The sequence below is a fragment of the Candoia aspera genome, chromosome 2, assembly GCF_035149785.1.
Source record: "Candoia aspera isolate rCanAsp1 chromosome 2, rCanAsp1.hap2, whole genome shotgun sequence".
Taxonomy (NCBI): domain Eukaryota; kingdom Metazoa; phylum Chordata; class Lepidosauria; order Squamata; family Boidae; genus Candoia; species Candoia aspera.
This window is the reverse complement of record NC_086154.1, coordinates 250,285,438-250,310,767: the sequence shown is the minus strand read 5'-3', so window position 1 is coordinate 250,310,767 and position 25,330 is coordinate 250,285,438. Positions and strand designations below refer to the sequence as shown.

At 38.2% G+C, this 25,330-nt stretch overlaps 1 protein-coding gene across 1 annotated transcript in view; it reads left to right on the top strand.

Annotated features, from left to right (window-relative positions):
* Positions 1-25,100, top strand: part of MALT1 (MALT1 paracaspase) — a 35,900-nt gene extending 10,800 nt beyond the window's left edge. The window contains exons 4-17 of the mRNA XM_063295786.1: positions 2,925-3,075; positions 4,601-4,779; positions 5,821-5,917; positions 8,048-8,080; positions 8,418-8,444; positions 11,254-11,283; positions 14,386-14,589; positions 17,014-17,191; positions 18,314-18,388; positions 19,501-19,628; positions 22,174-22,323; positions 23,295-23,452; positions 23,631-23,756; positions 24,643-25,100. Coding sequence (XP_063151856.1) covers positions 2,925-3,075; positions 4,601-4,779; positions 5,821-5,917; positions 8,048-8,080; positions 8,418-8,444; positions 11,254-11,283; positions 14,386-14,589; positions 17,014-17,191; positions 18,314-18,388; positions 19,501-19,628; positions 22,174-22,323; positions 23,295-23,452; positions 23,631-23,756; positions 24,643-25,095 — 1,989 coding nt within the window. The 3' untranslated portion in view covers positions 25,096-25,100. The remainder of the gene's footprint in view (positions 1-2,924; positions 3,076-4,600; positions 4,780-5,820; positions 5,918-8,047; positions 8,081-8,417; positions 8,445-11,253; positions 11,284-14,385; positions 14,590-17,013; positions 17,192-18,313; positions 18,389-19,500; positions 19,629-22,173; positions 22,324-23,294; positions 23,453-23,630; positions 23,757-24,642) is intronic.
* The last annotated feature ends 230 nt before the right edge of the window (positions 25,101-25,330 follow it).

Sequence of the window (25,330 nt, the reverse complement as noted above, 5' to 3'; positions counted from 1 at the left end):
AGTCTCATATTGAATACAATTTTCATTCATCTTTTCCTTACAACCTAAGACTTATGTACACTATGGGATGTTAGACTCTTACGTATTCTATATCTCATTATTATTATTTTATTTTATAGTATTTATACCCACCTCTCTCGCACAAGCTGAAAGTGACATATGCATCTGAGCGAGAAATGGGCTCAAAGTCAGCCAATGTGTTTCCTTAACCATGTTTAATGGGAAGAGGGAATGGCCTTATGGGACAGGAGGAAGAGCCACTACCAAGACAGTGATCAGATAAAAGAAACCTGAGCGGGGGGCAGAACTGTAATCTGAGAAAACGTCTCAGATGAGCCCCTCCCTAGTTCTCACGAAGATAAAGGGAGGGAGGGGGAAGCACATTCAGACCTGCAAGATTCTGTTACTGTACCTTTATAATAGAGTAATATTGGCCTGCATGACTTTGGTCTCTTAGTCTGGTCTACATTGAAGTGTTTGTTTGTTTGTTTGTTTATTTAATCAAATTTATACGGCCACCCATCTCACACAAGGTGGCACATAAGGTGTCAAGGGTTGACACCATGACACTGTACTGGCCATCTTACAAAATAGTTTCCAAATTGTTATTTTTGAAGTATTTTGAAAATGTAGTTGGGATACAATGTATGGTAATAAAACACATTTCTTAAAGCCAGCATACCGTTTTTTTCAGTCCTTATGGTTTTTAAAAGAAATGTGTTTTTCATATTTGAGGAATAGTAATTTCACAGTGAAAGTAGCATATTGCAGGGATCTTGGCAGCACTGAAAAAAGTGTTCTGGAATGGGTGTTTATAGCATGTAACTGAAATATGAATATAACTGTTTTATTTCCGGACAAAACATTTCTATTACATCAAGCAGTGCTGAATAAGGTACCCGTTAATGCTATATGATTTTATTCTTGGTAAACACTTGCATTTGGCAGAACTTGGAATTTCACTATTGTTGAAGTCTAAGTACTCTCCATCTGTAATGTTTTGATTTTATTTTGATCTGTGTGTACAGCATGGAATTTTCCCATTATCAAAAGCTACACTTCCCATCCAAAATAGCTATTTAATTAATTGAATATGTACGTGGAAATGTATTACCGTATTAGGCTGCAGTCCTAGGTATTCTATCTATACTAAGTTATTAAGCTTTAGTAAGGAAACATTAATTATTAAGGCATTTCCTCACTAGGAACTTATAGTATCTTCATGGCATCATCCAGCCATTGCTGAAGTGTTTTAACCCCTAAGTCTACAAGGGAGATGTTACTTAGATTCAGCTGTCCTGGCAGTTTCACACACTGTAAAAATCTGATTGTTAAGAAGTCTAAAGTACCACTATTTTATTCTGAGAACTGCTGTGAACATTTGCTTCTCTTTCTAACCAAGGGATCCTGTGAATAATGTGATTGCCCTTTTGATGGACTTTGATGGCAACAGCAATTGTTCAATGAGCTGTTATTCATGTTGACCTCAAGGGGTGAAGTTAAATTAACTGCTGAAAATAAAAGAAAATATCTATGAGTTTCCATCAAAGAAAATACTTTTCTTAACTAAGAAACTAGTTCTATGGGGTACTTTACAAGTAATAGATGCTTGTTCTTTTTTATGTGTGGGTAATTCACTTTACCGATTATGATTTGTTTGAATCCTTGGGAATTACAGAGAACATGAAGGATATATTGAAGTAGTTTGAGCCAAGGCTACAAAAGGGTGTTTCACTTCTATACTGTCTTTAAAATCCAGTTGCAAATTAAACTAGCGCATAATTGCTTAGGGGAAGCATTCCAGCACTGTACCCTCATAAAACTTAATGATGTAAAATAGAAATGTCAAGCATTATTCTAATAGTGTTCATATACTGTGTGAGTTTTGCTGTTTTATTCCTGAGAATTGTATGCTCTCACTAAACCTGAAAGTGTATTGGTGCTTGAACAGGGATTCATCCAAAGTCCCAATACTTTTTTACTAATAAATTGGCTATGATGCCGAATGATATTGTCACTTCCCAGGCTTCACTTTGTTAAGAAACGCTGCCATGTTTGCCTATAATTCTTGCCTAATATCTCTGTGTCTCAAAAATGGGTCCCTGCCTTCCTGAACAGCATTCCCCTGGACTTCTTATGGCCCCAACTCTTTTGTGTTTTCAGGAAGCCTTGAAGACCTGGCTTTTTCAGCAAGGTGTTTTGTGACCTCACTTGTTGATCTATGTTTTATGGTGTGTAACTGGTTTTGTTGTTTCTCTGACATGAGTTTTAGCAGTCGTACTGTGATTTGCTTGATTTCTCTTGCCTTGTTTTTTTAATATGAATTATTTATGCTTTGTAAACTGCCTAGAGTTACTGTTGTGACTGAGATGGCTTTTAAGGTGGTAAAATGAATGAATGGATGAAATCTCAATACACTGGATCTCAAGGATGCTTTAGAAGCTCTCTTTCTGTTCTTAGTCTTGGTCCTGAACTGGAGAGACCTTCAATTAAATCCCTGCTCATCTACAAGTTTATTAGGCAGCCTTTGCCACTAAATTGCCTTCCATCTTAATCTGTTTAACAGTGTTGTTGTGTTGATAAAATAGAATAATCCCATGTATGCTGAGTTTCTTGCAGACTGAAGATTAATTTTAAAATCTTGAGGGCTTAAGATCTCATTTTTTTAGTTAATATGTTCAAACAGGCAATACTTTGGCCTAGAATCCCAAACTGATCTTTCCTGAAACTATATTCTACTGGTTTACAAATAATGCTCAACACAGAACAATGGCTGAGTTCACCAATCACTCTAGGTTTAAACCAAACAATCTACAAAACCAGCTTTTGTGTGTAATATAGCTAAACACTATTGTATTTTATCTTCCACTATCTTCCATACTGTGGCAATATGTGTGGTCTGTTTCTGATGCATCCTAATCCAGGTTCCAAATGGGAATTCTCCAGAACTGGTGTTCAACCAAGTGACTGCAGATGATACTGGATTATACATATGTCGAGTGAACAGTGATTCTTCTTATGAGTTCAGCCGATGGGCACAATTGGATGTTTGTGATAGCCAAGGAGATTCTGATGGTGGGTTACAAACTTTTTATATGGTAGAAATGGCAAGAAGAGAGCTAGGTGCAAATATGAGGAATACTGATTTTCTAGCTTCATTTCAGAGTTGTGACAATAATGATTTAGGATCTCTGCAGCTGTTTCTCTTGCCCTAAGAATGCTTGTGAATGACTATAAAGCCATAGAATGTCTGATTATAGAATTTTCTCCATTCCCTATGGCTGCAGTTTCAGAAAATACAAATCCTAATCTCTGTCACATTAGATAACAACTACAATAGAATGTCTAAAACTTTTAATCAGTGCATGCTAATATATTTGACCACAACAACTGAGTTAAAAGCATCTGACATCTGTCTTGGAGAGAATGCTTTACTGGTTTCATGTACTTTCAGGAGGGCGCACAGCCCATGAAAGCTTAAAGTCTTGCTAAAGCCTAAAATGTGCTTCTTCTCAGTATTTACCTGGAGACCTTGCATGCTTATTCCTTGGTGGTTTTTAAAAAATATTTACAGATTACTTTTTAGCCAAAAGGATCTTCTGGCTAAATAACACATACTAAGTTTTAGATCATATATTAAAAACCATCTAATGCTGAATGAAGCAGTAAAGTCTTTATCTCTCATTGCAAACTGAGTAACAAAAGGCTTGTCTAATCCCTCGAGAAAGCATTTAAATCCATTTAAAGCTTTGTTGGTAAAATCCACATCTTGAATTAGGCCCAAAAACAATTGGAGCCAGTGCAAATGATAAAAGATTGAGTTATGCTTACTTCTGTATGCTTTACCAACTAATCTAGCTGTACTATTCTGGTTTAACTGCATTTTCTGATCGCTCTTGCAAGGCAATGTCATTTGGCTGCTAATGGTAATATTAAAATGATAAGTGACTAAAATGTTATCCTTAGATGTATCTTGGTGGACAATTCACTTAAGCAGTTGCTTGTCCAGAGAGATGATATACTTGAGTCTTTTTACAGCACTTGCAATCCTAGTAAGGTTCTTTCTCATTAAGAATGGATATGTAATTAAGCATGGCAGTAGTCACTAACAGTTTTATATGTAAGTTTTATAGTGCATGAAATAGGAATGTAGCCATACTTGTAATTTATTAATACCATACATCATCAAGTACTTCTGTAATGAATTAGCACCTACACATTAATATATGTTACCTGCAGGAATATTTTGCTTTAATGCAAGAAAATGCATTAATCACTGAGAAGTTCCCAGAATATGAATGTGGCAAATAATTTAATACAACTCAAATCGCCTGAGCAACTCGTACCTCTTTAAATTTAATATATTGGATTTCCTCTCTAAAGGAACAAGCACACACTGTTTGTTCCATTCTTCCCAGAACCATCCACTTCCTTTAAATTAGATGCAGCAAATAAATGGGGGAAGTGCCTGGGGAGGGTACAATTGTGGGCCAAGAAATCATTGTCCTTTGCTGACTGCTTCGGCTCTGCAAATCTTGCATCTCTATTGTTTTGCCGAAAAGATTTTCATCTTAGGAATGTTTAAAATCTTCCATTTAAGGAAACTGCCTTGAGTTGCCTGAAATGAAAATACGTATCTGCCTGCATCCACAATCTCAAAACCTGATGGTTGGAGAAATGTTAATTCTTCAGTGTGAAGCAATAGGAATTCCTGTGCCTCAGTACCAGTGGTACAAAGAGGAATTTCCGCTTACTAATGGAGATAAAAAGGTCTATGTGGTGAGTCTTTTTTTCCTTCAGCTGTATCGATGAGGAATTGATGCTCACATTTTAAGTTCAAAGCCTCCTTGGAATAAATTCTTCAAGAGTAACTCTGAAATTCAGTAAATAAAATAACAAGTTCATTAACCTCCTAATGCTTTGCCATTAGCATGCTGATAATAGTTGCATGATTCTCCTTGGAATACTGCACTCCAAAGTGAGCTTAATTGCTTGTATCCTATTTCCCAAAGTCTTAACTGGCTGAAAGACTGAACCCAAGGCTTTTAATTATTAATCATTACTGCAAAGTTGATGCAAGACTACATACAAGCCTTAATGCAATGACCTCCATTAATTTATTATTACTTTTATGAAATGCTTAATATCCTTGGGCATTAATGCCTTGCTGCAGAAAGTTATAATTATTTTCCCTTAAATTTGTATAGCATACAGAGCAGCCTTTCTCAGCCTTTTGACCCTGGAGGAACCCTTGAAATATTTTTCAGGCCTCGGGGAGCCCCTGCACATTCAGGCTCAAATATAGGCCAGAAGTTACAAAATTATGATCTTTGTTTCATGCGAAGGCCTAAATAGATGCATTAACTGTGTTCTTAAACTAAAAATAAGGAACGAAACTTGCCTCTTTACTGTGAAGTTGCCCGAATTTGAAATAATTTTTAAAATAAATTGTGATCTCCCAGGCAACCCCTGGTGACCTCTCATGGAACCTTAGGGTTCCATGGAACCCTGGTTGAGAAACCCTGATATAGAGTGCCTGGGTTCTGTGCTAGGGGGTAATTACTTTTTTTTTCTATGAGGAAGGATTTGTTTTGTGTTTTATGAAGGTACACTGAATTACATGAACCTTTTTCTGCAATTTGAAGGGTTTCTCATCTCAGTGAATTAAATATTAGGCCGCTGAATTTGTAGCTTCAGATTCAGTCTGCCGGAATGCAGACTTCATTGAACTTCATTGAAATGTAAGCAAAAGTACTGCTGGAATAAAAAGAATGAACTCTGGAGAATGCCTTACTAGCAAATGTCCTAATACCCTTCAAGGTATCCTGCGTAGACACTGAACATCAAGGGACATACTGGTGTCTGGTATACAATAACCAAGAAAATGAAGAAAGCAAAAAGGTGAAAGTCACTATAGGTAAGAAGGATAATAATGAACTTAGTAAGCAGTGAACTGGCATGTAGTTCCATCTGGCATATCAACATCAGGAACTACTAATGGGAAGTTGGATCAGGTATCATTAACATGGCAGCTTTTATGGGACTTATTTTCTATTTATCTTAAAAATTTATTCCATAGAAAATTATGGTCTGAACTTTTTTACGTTCCTATTTCTTGACGCTAGACACCGATATGGTTGACATTCTTGTAACTGTAATGATTATTTATGTTATAGATTTTTTTTTCACTTGCAGAAGGTCTTGTTCAAACTGTATAATCATTGTGTTCCTCTGAACGTCATTTCTGGAAGAGATAAGCTTGCCACCAACATTGTGTTCATATGAGAAACTTCATGCCTTAGGGAAAAAAAGACAGGATCTCTAAACTATTTATCAAATTTCTAAGCATGCTACCATATGTTAACTTGATTTCCTGATGTTTATTCATGCCTGTGGGAAAGGGATATATGTCAATAATGTTACCCTACTATTTGCATTCTGCTGGGGGGGCGGACGTAAGTAGGATATCCATAAATTTTCATTTTTAATATTTACATATTTTTTTACTTTTTAAAATGTATCAAACACCATGAAGGAAAATGTATAGAGAGCCAGTTTGGTCTAGTGGTTAAGGCAACAGGCTAGAATCCAGGAGACTGAGAGTTCTAGTCCTGCCTTAGGCCTGAAAGCCGGCTGGGTGACCTTGGGCCAGTCCCTCTCTCTCAGCCCAAGAGCCAATCAGGCGTGGTATGAGAGTTCTAGTCCCGCCTTAGGCCTGAAAGCCGGCTGGGTGACCTGGGGCCAGTCACTCCCTCTCAGCCCAAGAGCCAATCAGGCGTAGTAGGAGAGTTCTTGTCCCGCCTTAGGCTTGAAAGCTGGCTGGGTGACCTTGGGCCATTCACTCTCTCTCAGCCCAACCCACCTCACAGGGTTGTTGTTGTAGGGAAAATAGGAGGAGGAAGGAGTATTAGGTATATTCCCCATCTTGAGTTATTTATAAAAATAATAAAGGCAGGATAGAAAATCAATAAAAAAATATAAATAAATAAATAACATGTATCTATGTGTAATGTGTACACAAAATGTACATGATTAATTTTAAATCAGGGTACAACAGGCTGCTTCAACTTTTGCATTTTAGTTTCTAAGTATAAAAGAGACTGGATTTCCAGTAGGTAGACAGTTAAAAGCTGCTCTAGAACTGAGATTATATTGTCCTTCTGTAAAGCACCGCATCATCTACAGTTGTTTGCATTATTTACAGTTCATTGTTCTACAAGACCATTTAAGTTTATAATATGCTGTGGCCACTATTGGTTAAAAGACTCAATATTCTGTGTCCTATATGTTTATCGCTCTCAGATAGGCGTGCTAATTTACATGTGTCATCTCTTCAAAGACTAGGAAACCAGTGACATGTAGTTGGTACTACTTTAATCTGTAAAGCTATAACAACAGAATTGCAAGTCTGAATGTCTTTCCCCCTCCCTCCCTTTATCTTCATGTGAACTAGGGAGTGGCTTGTCTGCGATACTTACTCACATTACTTTCTTGGCCCGGACTGAGATCCTCTTATCTGACTGTTGCCTTGGTAACAGCTCTTCCTCCTGTCCTTCAAGGCCATTCCCCATGCCCTCTACAACATGTCTGGTCTCTGTGTCAGAGAAGGTAATTTGCTTAAGCTCAGTGGCACTGGCATACCTGACTTTGCTTTTCCATTATATATATGAGATTGCCTCCAAGTTTTTAGAAAATAAAAGTCTACAGTGAAGAAAAGTGTTAAATGCATCAAATGTTTCATTATGCATTGTCATTTATGAGTTTGATGCAAAAAAAAAAAACTCACACAAGGTTTCACAGCAGCTCCCTCCCAACAGAAACGCGCATCAGCACCATGGCATGTGAAACGTTATGATGTACAGTGCACGTTGAAACAGTGAACATGACACTCAGTTTGATAGACACACATTTAAGTATGAATTATGCAGTAATACTTGGCTCTAGACTTGTTGGGAATGTAAATACCATTCTTACCTATTTGTTTTCTTATCTGTCACAAATAAAATCAGGAGCTTCATTCTAGCATTCTTTTCTCTTGAAACTCAAGGTGGAAAATCTGTTACAGTAGAATGCACTGAAGGTAATGTTAATCAAATACTGTAGAGCTTTCTGGTGAAACCTAAATACTGACAGTTTGGTGATTCTGGGATCTATAGCTACAATGGAGGTTTGTGCTGTAGTAGTCTATGAATGCCAATGTAATATAATGTCATATTCTTGCATGAGCTGTTAATTCCTTCTATACATCTTCTACTAATTATACAAAGTCTGTCCTTTGCTACTAACTTTGTAAGCATTGAATAAAACAATCATTAAACATCTTCTTTCTATTTTTAATTTTCATTTTTGGGCAACTCATAAATCCCTTTTCATATATTTGTCTAACCTGTATATTCATTTTTCTTTGTTTTTTTCAGAGGAATTAAATGACTTTGAAGGATTTGGTAAGTATATTATAGTGGATAACATATATGAAAACTGTGCCGGATCTTTGTTCATGAAGAAACGATTGGCTGTTATTGATGGTGCTCATTATTTTTCAGTCTTTAAATGCATCATTGAGTTTATACAGTAGTCAGCATTTATATGGCTTTATTCAGGCTATCCAATACTATTCTGTATCAGTCTATAAAGGAGATATATAAATTTAAGCACCATTTAAAACCTAATGAAAGTCAAGCTAAGGATCAAAATTGTAACATATTTGTACTGCCTGAAGCAAAATCAAACATTCATGAGAAATATAGTTAGTTAATTAATGTATTGATTAGTAGATTGACTACATCAAGACACAACACAGCATCAACTAACAAAAGGATAAAATAGATGTAAATATGCCAAAATACACAGCAAAATATATTCAGATAAGCATATATCTGCCAAAATACACAGCAAAGCATCTGTAACAAAATACACAAAATAGGCCAAAATACACAGCAGAGTATATCCAGATAACCTTTGCATGAGGCCCCAATCTCTTCTGTGTAACAGACTCTCAGCTGAACAGTTTTAACTATAAACTTGGCAGTTCTGCTAGCTACATACTTTTTAGCACCCTGAAGGAAGTAGGACAATCTAGGCTACTATGTTGAGTAAAGATCCTAAATATTGAGCCTTTGCTGGGCTGTATAATTGGCACCCAAATGAGACAAGTGTGATGTCTCCTATATATGGAGCTTCACCTATATATTTCCTCGCATCATATGGCATGTGGTAGAACTACCCATATTTTACCATGCAGTCCAGCAACTCAAATCTTGCTCTGGTAAGGGCTGTTCTTTAATACTGTATCACACCTTTTGTCAAGTATTTTTCTACTTGAAATGTCATTTTATTCCTGGCCAACCACTTTAAAGATCTGAATCTTGCAAGAAACTCTATATCAGTCTGGATGCTGATATCCATGACTCTCTGTTTAAATGTTTCCTTGTCCTGGTATCCAGCTGAAAGTAGATATTAGGTAGATAGCCTGGGCTGCAAGATAACTTTAGTAAGTCGGTTTATCCACGTGGTGGACTGAATCACAGCTATCTGACCTTCTAAGCACATTTTGTGTAGCCTACCAGGGTCCATTAGGAGAATCTTCCTCCAGCAGCTAAAGACTTGAATTGTTGAGTGGCTATATACAGGGCGGATACCTGTTTCTGCTCTAACCATGGGGCATCAGAAATACATTTCCGCTATTAATGCATATCAGCTATTATGTATATATGATAAGATGATCCAGATACTAACTGAAGATAGTATGAAATGAATCACACTGTTTGTTGATCATGCTAAAACTAGCACAGAGATATAATCAGGTACTTGGTAAATCCATGGATTCAAATGATACCTCCACTGGGAATTATGCCAAGCATTCTGCTCCCTGTCTAACAATCATGTCAGTTCTCTTGCTACAGGAGCACAGGTTTACATATTTGTATTTTGCCAAGTACTCCTGTAGGTTCTGAGCAACTCTCTTTGCATGCATACGTGTGAGTTTTTGTCCTTCACACTGTAAGCTGCACAATAATAATAATAGAACAACAAAGAACAAAAACTGTTTTATCTGGCAAAAGAGCTGGTTTTCAGTTCCCAATGGCCAAAAATCTTGTATTAGTTCAAAAACAGGAACTAGAATCTCTGAAAGCTACATTAACTTTATGTAATGAGCTTGGAAAGATGTTGCTAATTTACATATTGAGTTCTCTATGGGTGGCATAGTTAGAATATTTTCATGACTGGTAAGATCAGAGTAAATGATTCTGCAAGGAGTTAATGTGCAGCTCTCAGGGACAGCGGGACACATCTAGTAAGTATCAGGATAGAAATTTTTAATTCCTTGGGGCATAATTCTGTTTCAGTCATTCTGGACAAAGAAGTCTAGAAATTCCAAGATGTTAAAACCATTGGGATTATTTCTCCCCCCCGCCAAATTAGGTAAAAAAAAATCAAAAGAGGGCTTCACAAATTATGTTGGAAACAGACAGTGGCTATCATCAATTACAGGTCTTTATTAATATGGCTGTTTACATTGCATGACCTGATAAATAGAACATTTTCCTGTTTCTCTGAACAGATTTTATCTTATCCACATGCTCCACATAGTTCCAAAAATTATTCCGTCTAACTACCATTCTAGCAGATAGCTATTTCTAATAGGTCCAGAAAATTGTAATTATTTCAGTTGGAAAGATTGAAACTTTACTTTGTAACCTGCATAATGCATATCCAATAAGATACTCTTACGAATATAGAACATACACCAGAGTAGTGCTCAGCTTTAAAAGTGACCTAACTCGTGTTCTAGTGGGGAGTAAAAGTGGGATAACTCCAGTGAACAGGACATAACCTTTAAAAAAATGAAAAACACATTGATTTCCCTTGTAAGCGCTGGAAAAGCTGGATGATCCAAACTGAAGAACCTTGTAATGTGTTTATTATTTGTAAATTGTATTGATATTTGAGAGCCAGTTTGGTGTAGTGGTTAAGGCATCAGGCTAGAAACCAGGAGACCGTGAGTTCTAGTCCCGCCTTGGTCACAAAGCCAGCTGGGTGACCTTGGGCCAGTCACACTCTCTCAGCCCTAGGAAGGAGGCAATGGCAAACCACTTCCGAAAAACCTTGCCAGGAAAACTGCAGGGATTTGTCCAGGCAGTCTCTGAGAATCGGACACGATTGAATGGATAAATATATATATAAAGAGAGAGACAGACAGACAGACTGACATTAAGTAATACAAAACTCTTTCATTCTTTCTTTACAAAACAGATCTTGAACAACCAACTGAAAGGCAGTTTGGTAAGTAGCTTAATGCATCTTTCCAACCAGGCAAATGATATAAAGCAGAGATGACAAGTACCTAACCCAAAAGCCTTCCCCAACCTGTTTTTGAGGAGTTATCAGAGGTCCTCCCATTCTCCAAAAACTCCCTCCTCAGTACCAGATGACTCCATGTGTACACTTATCCAAACATAAAGAAACAGAGCAATGTGGTTCTGGCCAAGTTTTCTTTTTAAAAATTCAGCATTTTCAATATTTAACTGTGAATTAAAAGAAGAATTCTGCGAACTAAAAGAAAATCCTGTATTTGTAATTTATAATACTTTGATTTGAATATCCTCTTGCTGTCTGATGGAGTCTGTATATCTAGCCAGCATATATATCACCTAATCCAAGTCTCCTTGCTTCATGTTTTGTGGTACCACAGTAACCTTTGTAATTCCATGATTTGGACTATAGCTTCCTCCCTCTCAATTTTGCCTTTGCTTAGTAAAGGTAAAGGTTTCCCTTGACGTAAAGTCCAGTCGTGTCCGACTCTAGGGGGCGGTGCTCATCTCCGTTTCAAAGCCTTGGAGCCAGCGTTGTCCATAGGACACTTCCGGGTCATGTGGCCAGCATGACTCACGGAACGCCGTTACCTTCCCGCCGAAGCGGTACCAATTAATCTACTCACATTTGCATGTTTTCGAACTGCTTGGTGTGCAGAAGCTGGGACGAGCAACGGGAGCTCACCCCGCCGCGCGGTTTCGAACCGCCGACCTTCCGATCAACCGTTCAGCGGTTTAACCCGCAGCGCCACCGCGTGCCTTTGCTTAGCAGTAAGCAAATAAGTAAACAAATAAGTTCTATTCCAGGCATACAGATATGTCATTCATTCATTGTATAATTGCTGCATTAAGAAATAGACATGTATCTTTGTAGGTTGATGCCTTCGTCATTCTTTCAACAATTATTGAAGTCTGAAAATTGTCCAATTTTTTTTAAAATGGCTTTCTTTTAACTTCAGAACGCCTAATATTAAATTAAGTAATTAATTCAGACAAGGTTAATTCCTTGCTTCATTACTTGTTTGAGATTTGGCCTTCTATAGAGGGTGTTTAAGCTCACTCTGGGAAAGGTTCCACTGGAATTTGATTCTTTGTTTGGCAAAGAACATTATTTATAAAAGGGATTTAAGTATAGGCCTGAACAACAAAAGGTCAGTGTATTTCCTTAGCACAGCAAAATGCAAACTATTTGCATGATGTTACATGAAAGGTCATCGTTGCAATGGGAAGTAGCTGGGCTACCGTAGTTACGTTAAACAAATGTAGCCAATGATGGAATTTGCTCCTGCAAATTCAAAATCTGTACCATCAGTATTTCTCCTGCTGGTGTACCAATTTGGGTCTGTCAACTTTGTGTAAAGAAAGGTTAACCTGGATGATTTTCTTCCATTATGCTGCTATGGAGAGATCCCCTGTAAGCTACCTTAAATTCTTGGAGAAAAGGCAGAATATAAATCTAAATAAATAATAAGGAAGGATCAATCTACACACTGTAATAGAACGTGTGATTTAAAAGTGATGCTTATGTGACTAGACAGGTGCAAGAATATAGATCTCATAATTAATATTCTGCTATATTAAAACATTGAGTAAATGAGAGAAATAGCATTATATGACAAAATGTTCTAAACTAGCCTTCTTGGGCTGATCATTCAGTTTTTGATTTTATTTAATGAGGACAACACAGATATGTCATTGCTCCCCCTAAATGATAGAATTAGAAAAATGTCGGCACAGAACTACATACATCACCTCTAAAGAAAGGAATGGCTGCATCTGGGCACAGGAATGAGTGAGGGAAGACACAGAAGGGTCGGCAAAGACTTAAGATATAGTTTCATTCATGTTTTTCTCCTTCAACACTCAGCAAAAAACTGAGACGTTCCATCAAAAATGAATGTTGAGAATTTCTGTCTTTTCAGGGGAACAGCAGATCTGGATTACTGGCACAGGTTGCTACGATATTATTTCATCTGAGATACTTATATGCCTTCCATCATAATATGTACTTAAATGAGGTTTACAATCAGTAATAAATATATAATAATAAACAAACAGTTAAGTCAAAACCCAACTAAATTCCCCCACCCACCCACTTCAATTGCTGGGTTTAAAATATGTCCACCCTTAAGGAAAAACTACTAAATACCTGGAAGAGGCTGATTTTCAAGATTAATTTTAATACGTATTGCTATGTAAGATTAACAAAAAACATTAAATGTCTTAATCCGACACTGTGAAAGATAAGGTGGGCATTGGGTGTTGTAGAAATTGGTTGTTCTTACATACAGTCTATTCTCTTGTGACTCCTTCTCCCACTGTTACTATAAAAACTGTTCAAGAAAGCTGAGACTATTCAAGGTAGAGCCAAGGATCTGGAATTCCTATTCACAGTTTTGATCAGCAATGAGATAGCACTTTCCTATGACAGAAATGTAAAGTTTCCAACTGGAAGTACAATTCATGCTGTCTGCTGTTTATATTACATCTGGTGGTTGGCAGACTGTTTTGCTAATGTATCGTTTTTCTTGGGATGAGAATAGGTCAGAGATCCTATATAATCAGTGTAAATAGGTCTGTATTAAATCCCTCTGTGATGCACTAACGCCCCAAACAGGTGGTAATTGAACTCCTGAGCGCGTGCAGTAATTTCTAACTGTCTCTCTGAAATGGCTGTCACTGAGATAGAGCTTGACAGATTCTACTTCATCTATAAACTATTTGTTTATTTCTAAAGCTGCAGGTGTAAATTAAGTCCAAGGCAAATAAATTGGTTTATGATGGTTTCAGGAAAGCTATTAAATCTTATTGTACCAAAACAAAACAGGAAGTGAATCTGAACTTGAATCAAAACTTGGGCTAATGTGTGCTCTTGTTTCTGTAGTTGCAATCCCAATGATGTTGACATGCCTCCCCCGCCCCCCAGTACTCTTCCTTACACATTTTCTTCTTGGGAGTTACTTACGTGTAAGATACCATGAAGCCTGCCTGTGGAATATCATGCATGTGATTTGCTTGAGCGCCCACTTTGGAAAAGCTATTTGGAACCATGCTGTGTTTTCTGCCTTTGTAGCAGTAGACAAGGTAGCGCTGCTGATGGGTAACATGAGCTACTATAACCATCCCAAGCTTAAGGCTCCGTTGGTTGATGTTTATGAGCTGACCAACTTGCTGAGGCAGATGGACTTTAAAGTGGTTTCCTTGCTGGATCTGACGGAACCTGAGATGCGGAATGCAGTGGACGAATTCTTACTGCTCCTGGATAAAGGCGTATATGGTAAGAGTTTGTGGCTTGACAGCCCATCAAGCTGAGCTTCAGTTTGATTGCCAGAATGTACCTTTCAAGGCTAACTTAGTCTGTGGGATTTGGATTTCTGCAATGAGCAGGGAGTTGGACTTGATGGCCTAAATAGCCTGTACTAGCACTGTGATTGAATGAAGTAGACAAAACACCTCACTCTTTGAAATACATAGGAAATGCATGTGATATTAGTTCAGTTGTGGTCATCTACCACTGATGCAATATATAGACAAAACTGTCATCTCAATTAAATTAGCACTGAACATGGCTGAAGTTAAACATGTGAAGCTTCCATATACCCAGTGGATTGGCAGTCCTGTTATCACATCTTCCAGCTGCCTGTTCAAAATTTACAGCAAGGATCTGTCCCAGCCCTCCATCTAGGCAGAAATGCAGTCTGTGGCTACATTCTCTGTAATGGGTGAGGGGCTAATTTGTATCTCTGTCTGGTTTATACCTGACATATTCCTATGTGCCTAACCCTTTTCTGTGACCCTTTAATCCTAATAGCCTTAAGGGTTTGTTGTTATTCTTTTTAAAAGAAGTAACATCTTCAGTTCATATTTCGCTGTTTGCAAAATCCTCATTATATTTTTTTCACATGGTGCTCTGGCCATTAAATTACCTTAGGATCCTTTCCAGGTACTTTGAAGCACTCAAGAGTCTTTCAGTCAGTGTTACCTTTTTTGATCATCTCCAGAGTAGATCTGCTTCACTGAACTTCAAATAGTCTTTTAGATCTTGTCCAGATGCTTGCTCTTCATCCTAAGTAACTATGGTTGGGCACTGAATTTTAAACAGCTTCATGCTTGGAGTTTAAATTATGCTCCTAGGAAGAACCTGAGATGTGGCCTTGAAATGTGATAATGTAATTCAGTATCTTTATCTGTTATAAAACTTGGAATGCCCATTTTGCTTTGACTTGGTTCTTCCCATCATGGTGGCCTAGTCTTTGGGATCAGTTCCAAGTTGGAATTCAGCCTTTAGACTGTAATTTTTTTTCCATTCACATTGTATATATGTGTGAAAATGTCTTTTGCTGAGTCTGTTTAATCAAACATTGGCTGCTCTACTCTCCCACGTCTCTTTTTTCCATCACTTGACCTTTTCAGTGAAGATGCCATGGGCCGAAACCTCTCAGACCACTGATATTCCTCTACATGCCCATCACTCTTTAAAACTGATTTGAAAATGCATGTCTCTGAATTCCCATCAGTATTTTATTTTTCATATATTTTTCATAGTTGTTATTACAGATATTTCACTAGGAAGGATAGGAAGAGCCCAGCACTTGATAGTACATAAATGAAGTCAAGCACTGTTTTGAGTTGGACGTGCATCTGCAGTAGATGCTAGCACACCATGTGAAGTTATTACATATGCAACTTTCTCATTGATCAGATGCTTAATGCTTGATTCACTTAGTTCCTCCTGATCTGACATTCAGAATGCCTTTCACTCTTCATGCTCCTGAGCCAACAATCACTGTGACAGGAAGATTTATTGTAATAGCAACAGCACTCCCAGACTTTCAGACGGCAGCATACTTTGACAATCCTTTTTTGTCAGACACATTCAGGTCACTTACAGCTGTAGATATGATGTTGCTGCTGCTTCCTGATCAGGCTCTGGCATGCCTGTGGCATTAACTTTGTGTTATTGATTTCTTTTTCCATTGTAATGAAATATTTTAAAAGTTCTAGATGACAACCTATGAAAATCCAGACATGGCAGTAACATAGCCATCTTTGTTATCATGGGCTCTTCAGATAACATGATGTTATTTAGAGATCATTTAACAGAAAAAGATGCTTCTCATAAGCTAATATTAATAAATTTCTCCCATATCCACCAGATTTTATGCTGTTGTTAGGTAATGAGTTGTTTTTTTTGTTTTTTTTAAAAGACTCAGTAGCGTTGTTGTCCATTTCTTCAAGTTACATTGCTTGGGAGGAAAGTAAAGAAACAATACCACTTCCTTTAGAGAAGTGTTTTTCCTGGAGACTTAACAGATATTTCTATGTAATTTTCTTGGCAACAATACGGAAGTGGTTTGCTCCTGTATTATATAGGGCTGCTTCTTCTGACTTGTTATTTGTTTAATTAAGTGAACGGCAGTGCAGCACTCTGCAAGGAATCAAGGGGAGATAGTGGGGATTATCAGCAGTGATAGCTAGGGATTATGAGAACTGAAGTTCAATACATCTAGACAATATTGGGTTGGGAAGTCTGCATTAGAGCTTGGCATCCTTTACAACGAGCAGTAGTTCCTTACCCTGATCTCCATACCTGGGCTGCCTGTTTGCTGAGCAGTGAAATTAAATGAATAGTGTTGCTTAGCAATCTTGCTTAGTACAATTGTTAAATGCAATTTTAGCTGTGTTTTTGTTTTCTCCTCAGGTCTATTATATTATGCTGGGCATGGCTATGAAAATTATGGGAATAGTTTTATGGTTCCTATTGATGCCCCAAATCCCTATCGGGCTGCAAACTGTCTATGTGTACAAAACATTCTCAAGCTAATGCAAGAAAAGGATACTGGCCTCAATGTATTTTTACTGGATATGTGCAGAAAACGGTATGAAATTGTTTCCATCACTTAAAGAATTCAACCCCCATAACTCAGGGCTCAAGATATGGGTTATTGCACCAGGCTGTCCAGCATACCAGTTCAATGAAAATTGATTGTGACAGCATTTTAAGCAGACAATAAATGGGGGATATAGCTGGCTAGCTTGACCAACCACTATCAGATATGTACAGGTAGTCCTCGCTTAATTACCACAATTGGGACTGGAATTTCAGTTGCTAAGCAAAGCAGTCATTAAGTGAATCCAATGCAATTGTACCAACTTTTTTGCAGCGAATCACCACAGGCATTAAGCAAATCACATGATTCCCTATTGATTTTGCTTACCAGAAGCCAGCTGGGAAGGTCTAAAATGGCGATCATGTGACAACAGGACACTGCAATGGTCATAAATGTGAACTGGTTGCCAAGTGCACAAATCATGATCACATGACCAGGGTGGCTGCTGCGACGGTTGTAAGTGTGAGGACTGGTCATAAGTCATCTTTTTTTTTCAGCACCATCGTAAATCTGAACCATCACTAAATGAATGGTTGTCAAGCGAGGACTACCTGTAGAAGAATGTTAAATGCATAATGGAAAAGGGCTTAGAAGGGCCTAGAAGTGAAGCAAGCACACAGTGAGGCTAAAATCTCTTCATTAAAGAAAGAAAACTGAAATCATCAGATTGCATCTAAAAGCCAGCCTCCTAGTATTTTCAGTGAGGTATAACCAATCCAGAGGCACATGCTTAATTATGTGATTACCCAATATTGTAAATCTCTCTTCTTTACTGGCTCACACAGATCTTTGGAGCCTTACTATATATCAGTGTATCCAGAGCTGATAGGTAATATCAAATGGCTTGAAAGACTGGATCACAGATTCCAGTCCTGTTCTTCTGGACTAGTTTTGCCTTCACTCTGTCCTTTCATTAAATAGCAACATGATTGGTTTACCAGGTCAATGGAAGCAGTTCACACTTCTGCCTAAGTATCCATTCTTCCAAGGAAGTGAGAGAATAGGATTTGGAAATAAACAATAGGATGCAGCAGTCATAAAAACATTAATTGTCTATTCTTGATTCTGATTCAGACTTTTTTATCATTTTGATTCTTATGTTTATTGAAGGAATGAATATGACAATACTGTTCTCATCCTGGATGCCCTGAAGGTTACAGCTAACATTGTTTTTGGATACGCCACGTAAGAATAGCTATTGAAGTATTTATCTTTTTAAAATGTGGTAACCTATTCTAATTTCTAACTAATAATAATCCATTATCTTTGTTTTTTTAAAGTGGGCACTACATGAATAAAATTCTGCTTGGGGCTTTAGCAAACCTTTATAGTGCATGTTAGAGGTTAAAATCTGTTTTTATCTGAGGTAGAATAACTTTATTTATTCATGATCATTATTTAAACTGTGAATTGGCACCAAGAGGGGTTTTTCATTCCTCTGTTACTGAGTCATGCACATGACTTTCAATATTTTATGAGTTTCATCTCTTCCTTGCCACAGAAGAAAAATAAAGAAATGACTGAGCTGTACCTCATTGATCTGAATATTAGTACCTTCTTAGCCACTCGATGAAAAACTTGCTTCTAAATGTAGACTGAGGAGATACTGCATTCAGTTCAGTTTGAGACATCTCAGCCCCTGGATTGTTTTCTCTCTGTGTTGAAGAAAAGACACATTAAGTCTCAGGCTAAGTTGAGAAATCCCCTGAATTCAAAATGGCAGCTATTATTCTTCTTTGATGGAAGAAAAATTGAGGGAGATTTCTTAAGGCCACATAATGTATCCATGACAGAGATGGGCTTGAATCCAGGTGAGATCCTGTTTATTGAAACTGTTGGTTCTCACAACTTGGAAGACTCTTTGTTTGGTTCAGACTTGGCTGCTAGTGTACTCTGCCACAATGGCCACTCATTTGTCTTATGAGTCAGTGTATATGTGAACATTTCTTGCATGTAGGAAGGGTTCACTATTGACCTAATATTCCTCTGTCTCAGGAAGAAATACGTGCAGACTGGTTTCTGCGCAGAGACTCTTTCTATATGCTAAATGGTCTCTGTGAAGAATGAAGCTGGCCTGTACAACCTATCCATCCATCCACTGAAAGAGTGAATTAGATGGCCTGTGGCTTCTTTAAATATTAAGTTCTTTTCAATCTGTCTGATCAATTTGAACAATTAAAAATATCCCTGCTGCCCAGTCTGAAGCAACGCTACCTCAGAAGTTTAACCTTAGTAGTTTAGAGGCTGTGTGATAAAGATGCTACAGTGCTAACATATGCTGTCAACATATTGTCAAGGTGCCAAGGGGCAGAAGCTTTTGAAATTCAGCAGTCTGGATTAGCCAATGGAATTTTCATGAAGTTTTTAAAGGAACGGTTATTAGAGGACAAGAAAATTACTGTGCTGCTGGATGGTGTAGCAGAAGGTGAGAAAAACCTATGAGAAATAAAAAGATATGCGTATAGATTAATTGTACAGGTAGTCCTCGCTTAACTTAATTCTGGGAGTTGAAGTCCACACATCTTCAAGTTACCAAGGTTGAGAAACACTGTTCTGGGTAGTACACAACATAATATAATAAAGTTATCCCAGTTGCCTCAATTCATACCAATAAAACCAAACAGTAAAATATGTGATGGTCCCAGAATATACTTAGGCACCAAAACCCTGTCTATAATGGAATTGCCAACTTCTTCTTGAATGTATGGAGCCAGACATATCTCCACATAATGGCTACCAAAGAGAAGTCCTGCTTTCTATCCCAGGCTCCTTTCATTTCCTCAAGGATGGAACCTTGAGTAGGACCTCTCTACAAGATGGGCAGACTGGATCTGCCCCTTATACAGGCACATATTATTCATTAAAATCTTTGCTTTATGTATTAGAGATAAAGGATGAGCCATGAGTCATTTCTGCAAGTAAAAACTCCAAGATCTGGTGGCAGAACAGAAATTTACCTAAGACCCAAAGCCCAACCCAATTAGGAAGGCACCCACTCTTCAGGAATAACTTTAGGTCAGGTGGAGGATAATTCTCAGTAATTTTCAACCCTCTGAACCCAAGAGCTGCTTAGAAAGAAAGAGATGGAGAGACTGCCCCTGGATTCAGCCAAGCTAATGTGAACTCAGCAGGGCTTCATTGCCATTTTGGCTACTTAGGGCTGGCCTCTTTCTATTCTGAATGGCAGGAGATTTCTAAGACTGTGGTATGGGATGAAGGTTGCTTTCTTCTATATAAAGGTAAACATGCCCTTGAACTGAGCATTTCTGATGACTGCATCTGTGGATATGCCATGCTGTCTTCTCCTGCTATACTTTTTCTATGTCCTGAATAGTCAGCAGGCTTGGAGTTCCCAGGAAATCCACTATCAAAGTAATAACTGACTGCTGCATAGCTTCTCTACTTGATTTCCTACCTAATACTAATACACTTAGTACCTAACTCCTTGATTTTCAGAGATTATGCAGAGAAATTATTTCTAGTAAAAGAAATGGCACCAAACTAGCAGAAGATCATGAACAATAGTTGTGACCAAATGCAGAACCTGCATAAAAAAAGCAAAGATACAGTTTTTTCCTCCTCCAATCCTCTCGTACTTTGCCAAAAGAAAAAGAAAAACAATCCAGCTTCCAAAAAAATGAAGGCACATTAAACATTTTTCATAATGCTAGTAGCAATCTTCAGACAGGCTGCTGCTTTTCTTTTTTTTACAAAAGCTACAAAAAGGGATAATTTTGAACAGAAAAGTGACAGATGCATGCTTCACTAATCCTTCCTCCACCAAGAATTTTTCTACTGAAATTCCCCAGTTTCCCCAAGCTGTTTTGCTCACAGACTTCCAGATGCTTGTTTAAAATGTGTATCTGTATCCCCATATGTCAAAAATCCGTTGGGGGGACAATTTTGAATAAAAATCTCCAGGTTGATAAGGAAACAAGTAAACTTACATAGACAAGGCATACCTGCCTATTCCCTAGCTCCTTTTCACAATCTGGAGTAGCTTTTTGGTATTCAGAAGAACTAAATGAAACACCATGTTAGGGCTATGCAAAGGAGTTGCGGTTATCAGTGATCATTTTAACTAATGATTCAGGTACAGATAGTCCTAGCTTAACAATGGTAATTGGGACCGGCAATTCCGTCGCTAAGTGACGTGGTCATGAAGGGCGATGTCACATGACCACGCCGACTTGCGATGGCAATCCTGGCACTTACAGTTCCAGTTGTTAAGTGAATCCCACATGATAGTTAAGCGTGATGTTATGTGGTCATCATTTGCAACCTTCTGCCGGCTTCCCCATTGACTTTGCAAGTCAGAAGCTGGCAGCGAAGGTCACAAATGGCAATCATATGACTGGGAGACGCTGCAACGTCGTAATTGCATGCCTGTTGCGAAGTGCCCAAATTGCAATCACATGAGCACAGGGATGCTGCGATGGCCGCAACTATGAGAACTGGTCATAAGTCCCACTCATTCAGGGCTGTCATAACTTTGAGTTGTCACTGAACAAGCAGTGGGAGTTGAACAAGAATTCTGGGAGTTGAAGTTCACACATCTTCAAGTTGCCAGGGTTGAGAAACACTAACCTAGACTCTTAGGGTTGGCAGTATGGAAATTATTGTGCTAAATAAGTATTTTTAGCGGGAAGAAAGAGCATGATAATTATTGATCAAAACAAGCTAAGATGCTTCAGAAAAGTATTGAATCCTATTGAATACTACATATGCATGAGTAGTAGAAGTGGGATAATTTTCATGAAAATAAGTTAAAGGACATGTTCTAGATGACTAAATTTTGAACATCTAGATTGAAAGGGCACCTTGAAATCTGGTTTGTCATGAAATGCTGATGCAATTATAACCATTGTGACAAGGTCACGCTGCCCAAACGTAGATGCCTTAATTAGAATTTTAAGCAAGTTTGATTCCTAGAAACTTACTTGTGGCTTTTTTATTATTATTATTTTTAGATATGGGGAAGTGTCACCTTACCAAAGGCAAGCAGGCTTTGGAGATTCGCAGCAGTTTATCTGAGAAGAGAGCGTTAACTGATCCTATTCAGCAAACAGTAACCTCAGAAGAAGCTTTGGCACGAAATCTACAGTGGGCGAAAGCTCATGGTACAATAAATGTGAAAATGACCTTTTTCCTTAGTTAATCTGTAGCCCTTCATGTCCCAGAAATATATAGTTAAGAAATGAGGTTGTTTCAAATGAATCAGCATCTGAATTGCATGGAGGTCCGGACAGTTAGAGGGAAAGAGCAAAAGAAATCAAGTATAGGGGGAAATGCCACTATGCCCTTGTTTAATTTATTTCATCAGTAATGCCCCAGAGCTCAGGGGCTGGCAACTTTTTTACTGCCCCCCCCCCAATTTAATGAGAACCTGTCTGGTTGCACCCAATCCTACCCCACCTACCCCTCTGAATTTTGGGTTCCTACCCATTTGAGATGGAAAAACTACAACAGGTATAGTTTTAATAAAGTTAAAGATAAAAATAACCCCCAACCTCTGCAATAATTGTACTTATTTGACCCCCCCTACAGTATGCACCTGCCCAAAACTATTAAATGTGGCTTCTAGCTATGCTGTTGCTAGATCGAAATTGTATTGATGTCCATGGCTTTTTGACTGTGGCAAAAAAAAGGGGAGACAATTTCCCCACCCTGCTTAATTATGTGCAAATTTGCTAATTATCACTTGTTATTCCTATAAGGCAACCTTCCACAATCTGGGACCCTCAAGGTAATGTCCACAGTCCCACACTACTAGGGAATGACAGGTTGATTTAGGATGCTGCTAGTAAGTGAAAACAAGGGCTGTTTTTCAATGTGGGCCCATATTTTAGGAGGAAAGCAGAGCAGTGGATAACTGTCAGGGCAAGGTAGTTTGTGCAAAATATATGAAGAAGTCTTCCAGTTTGGTTGGAAACCACTTCCCTGTATTTCCAGCTATGTAACTACTAAAATAAACTTCTGAAATTCGGGGAAGATCATGACTAATAGGTAAGAGGAACAGTGCTATTTGCACAACTGTTTTTAAAGAGGAACAGGTATGTATCACTGCCTACTAAAATGTGCTTGCTTTCAGAACTTCCTGAAAGTATGTGTCTTCAGTTTCAATGTGGGGTCCGGATTCAACTTGGTTTCGCTGCAGAATTCTCCAATGTCATGATCATCTACACAAGAATAGTTAAGAAACCACCTGAAATCACCGTTTGCAATGCTTATGTCACCGATTTTCCCCTTGTAAGTTAGCCTCGGGGGTTTGCATGTTTCTTCTTTTGAAGATGATATAAACCAAATAGAAATACCATGCTTTAAGCATAAAACACAACTGGCATGATAAAAAGGCTGGGAATGGGGGGCATGAAACCTAAACACCTCATCATTTTAATTTTAATTTTAATTTTTAAAATTTCCACAGGATTTGGATGTGGATCCTAAAGAGGCAAATAAAGGGACACCTGAGGAAACTGGCAGCTATTTGCTTTCAAAAGATTTGCCCAAGCACTGCCTCTACACTAGAATAAGTTCACTACAGAAGCTAAAGGTGATTACTGGCAGGCAAATCTTGTTTGCTTTCCTACATTTCTCTATTCCTCCAGCAGCAGCAGTGCTGTTCAATTATTGTTAGACCTACTAAGGTTATCCTTTGCTTGCAGCTTTAAAAGCAGAGTATGTGTGTTGAAGGCTACAAATCTGCAAATGTTCCATGTTGGAGTTTTGGATGTGGGTCAGTAGTCTCTGGAAAAGTAGATCAAGCTGTATGGGGAAGTTGCTGGAAAAAGAAATGCTACTCAAGCAGGAGAAATTAGGCTTCTGTAACAAGTCTGAAGAATGTATAGGGCCTAGGAATGATTGGAGAATGAAGTACGATTTGAGATACTATTCTGAGTGAAGAAACTGCCCTAATCCACTGAAACTACAGTGTGATTTAGGAGAAAAAGCATGTAAATTGGTTTACAAATCACCCTAATGGCTGGTGATCCAGCACAACTTTCCCTATATTTCTTGGGACTGCTGGGGATTGTAATTCTGCATTCTGGAGAACTGGTTCACCATGAGTTACACTGGATATATTTGGGGCCAAATGTATTTAGTTCTTGATTTGATTTTCCATGGAATGTCTACCTTTCAAAGCAAATTATTTTTGTGAAATTCTTGTTTGAAATTCTTATTTGTCAAGTTCTATATATGTAACGTAAGTGCAGAATAAGCCAGCCTATGACTATCATATCCGCTTCTAATATCTGGCATAACGTGGTGATGGCAGAACATTAGAAATAGATGGCCAGCATTCTTTGTTTTATGGTCCATCTTGTGAATTTAGTGATAGGAATATAGAGATACTTTGATCGCAATAATAATATTGTGTGGACTTGAATGCCTGGCAGTAAAAGGCTATCGTTATTAATATATTTCCCTTTAAATCATAGGAAGACTTAACATTCACTGTTTGCCTGCATTATGAATATATGGGACTTGATGATGCTGTGGATGAAAGGAAGGTGGTTAACATTGGCAAGCCACTTATTGCTAAATTGCGTATTCACCAAGGATTTGGAAAGTGCAGCTGTTTCCAGAGCTGTGGTTTGCCTAATGATCCTTCTTCTGCCCAGTCACTGGCCACAGGAGCAGCTGGATTCTGCCCATCTCACCTTAATCAATCATGTTCTTACACAGGCTTTGTCCAATCAAGTCCTTCTCCTATTGGAAGCCTGATGCAGCCGCCAAGATGCCATTGCAGGATGGTGCAAAATAAGTTAATGGCATGGCAGTCAAAATGGTCACATTCATCAGATTCAGACCTGAGCAATATTCCTGTGGAGACCACAGATGAACTAGAATCTGATTTCTCAGGAAGTTTAAAACTACCTCATGAGCCTTAGCCAACGTTTCTTTTTGTAAGTTGGAATGCTGTCCACCCGTCTTAGATACTGAAAGGAGAGCAGTAGCATTTTCAATGGTCTTGCCCTAGAGTAAAATTATGGGGCCTGGTGACACCCTTGTCTGGATCGAACGCATTGGAGCTACAGCACTGGTTGAGAGAGAAAGAGAGATTTTAAAAAGTTTTCAGACAACCGGAAATGCAGGTCGCAACATTCCCAGATATTATCCCCTGTG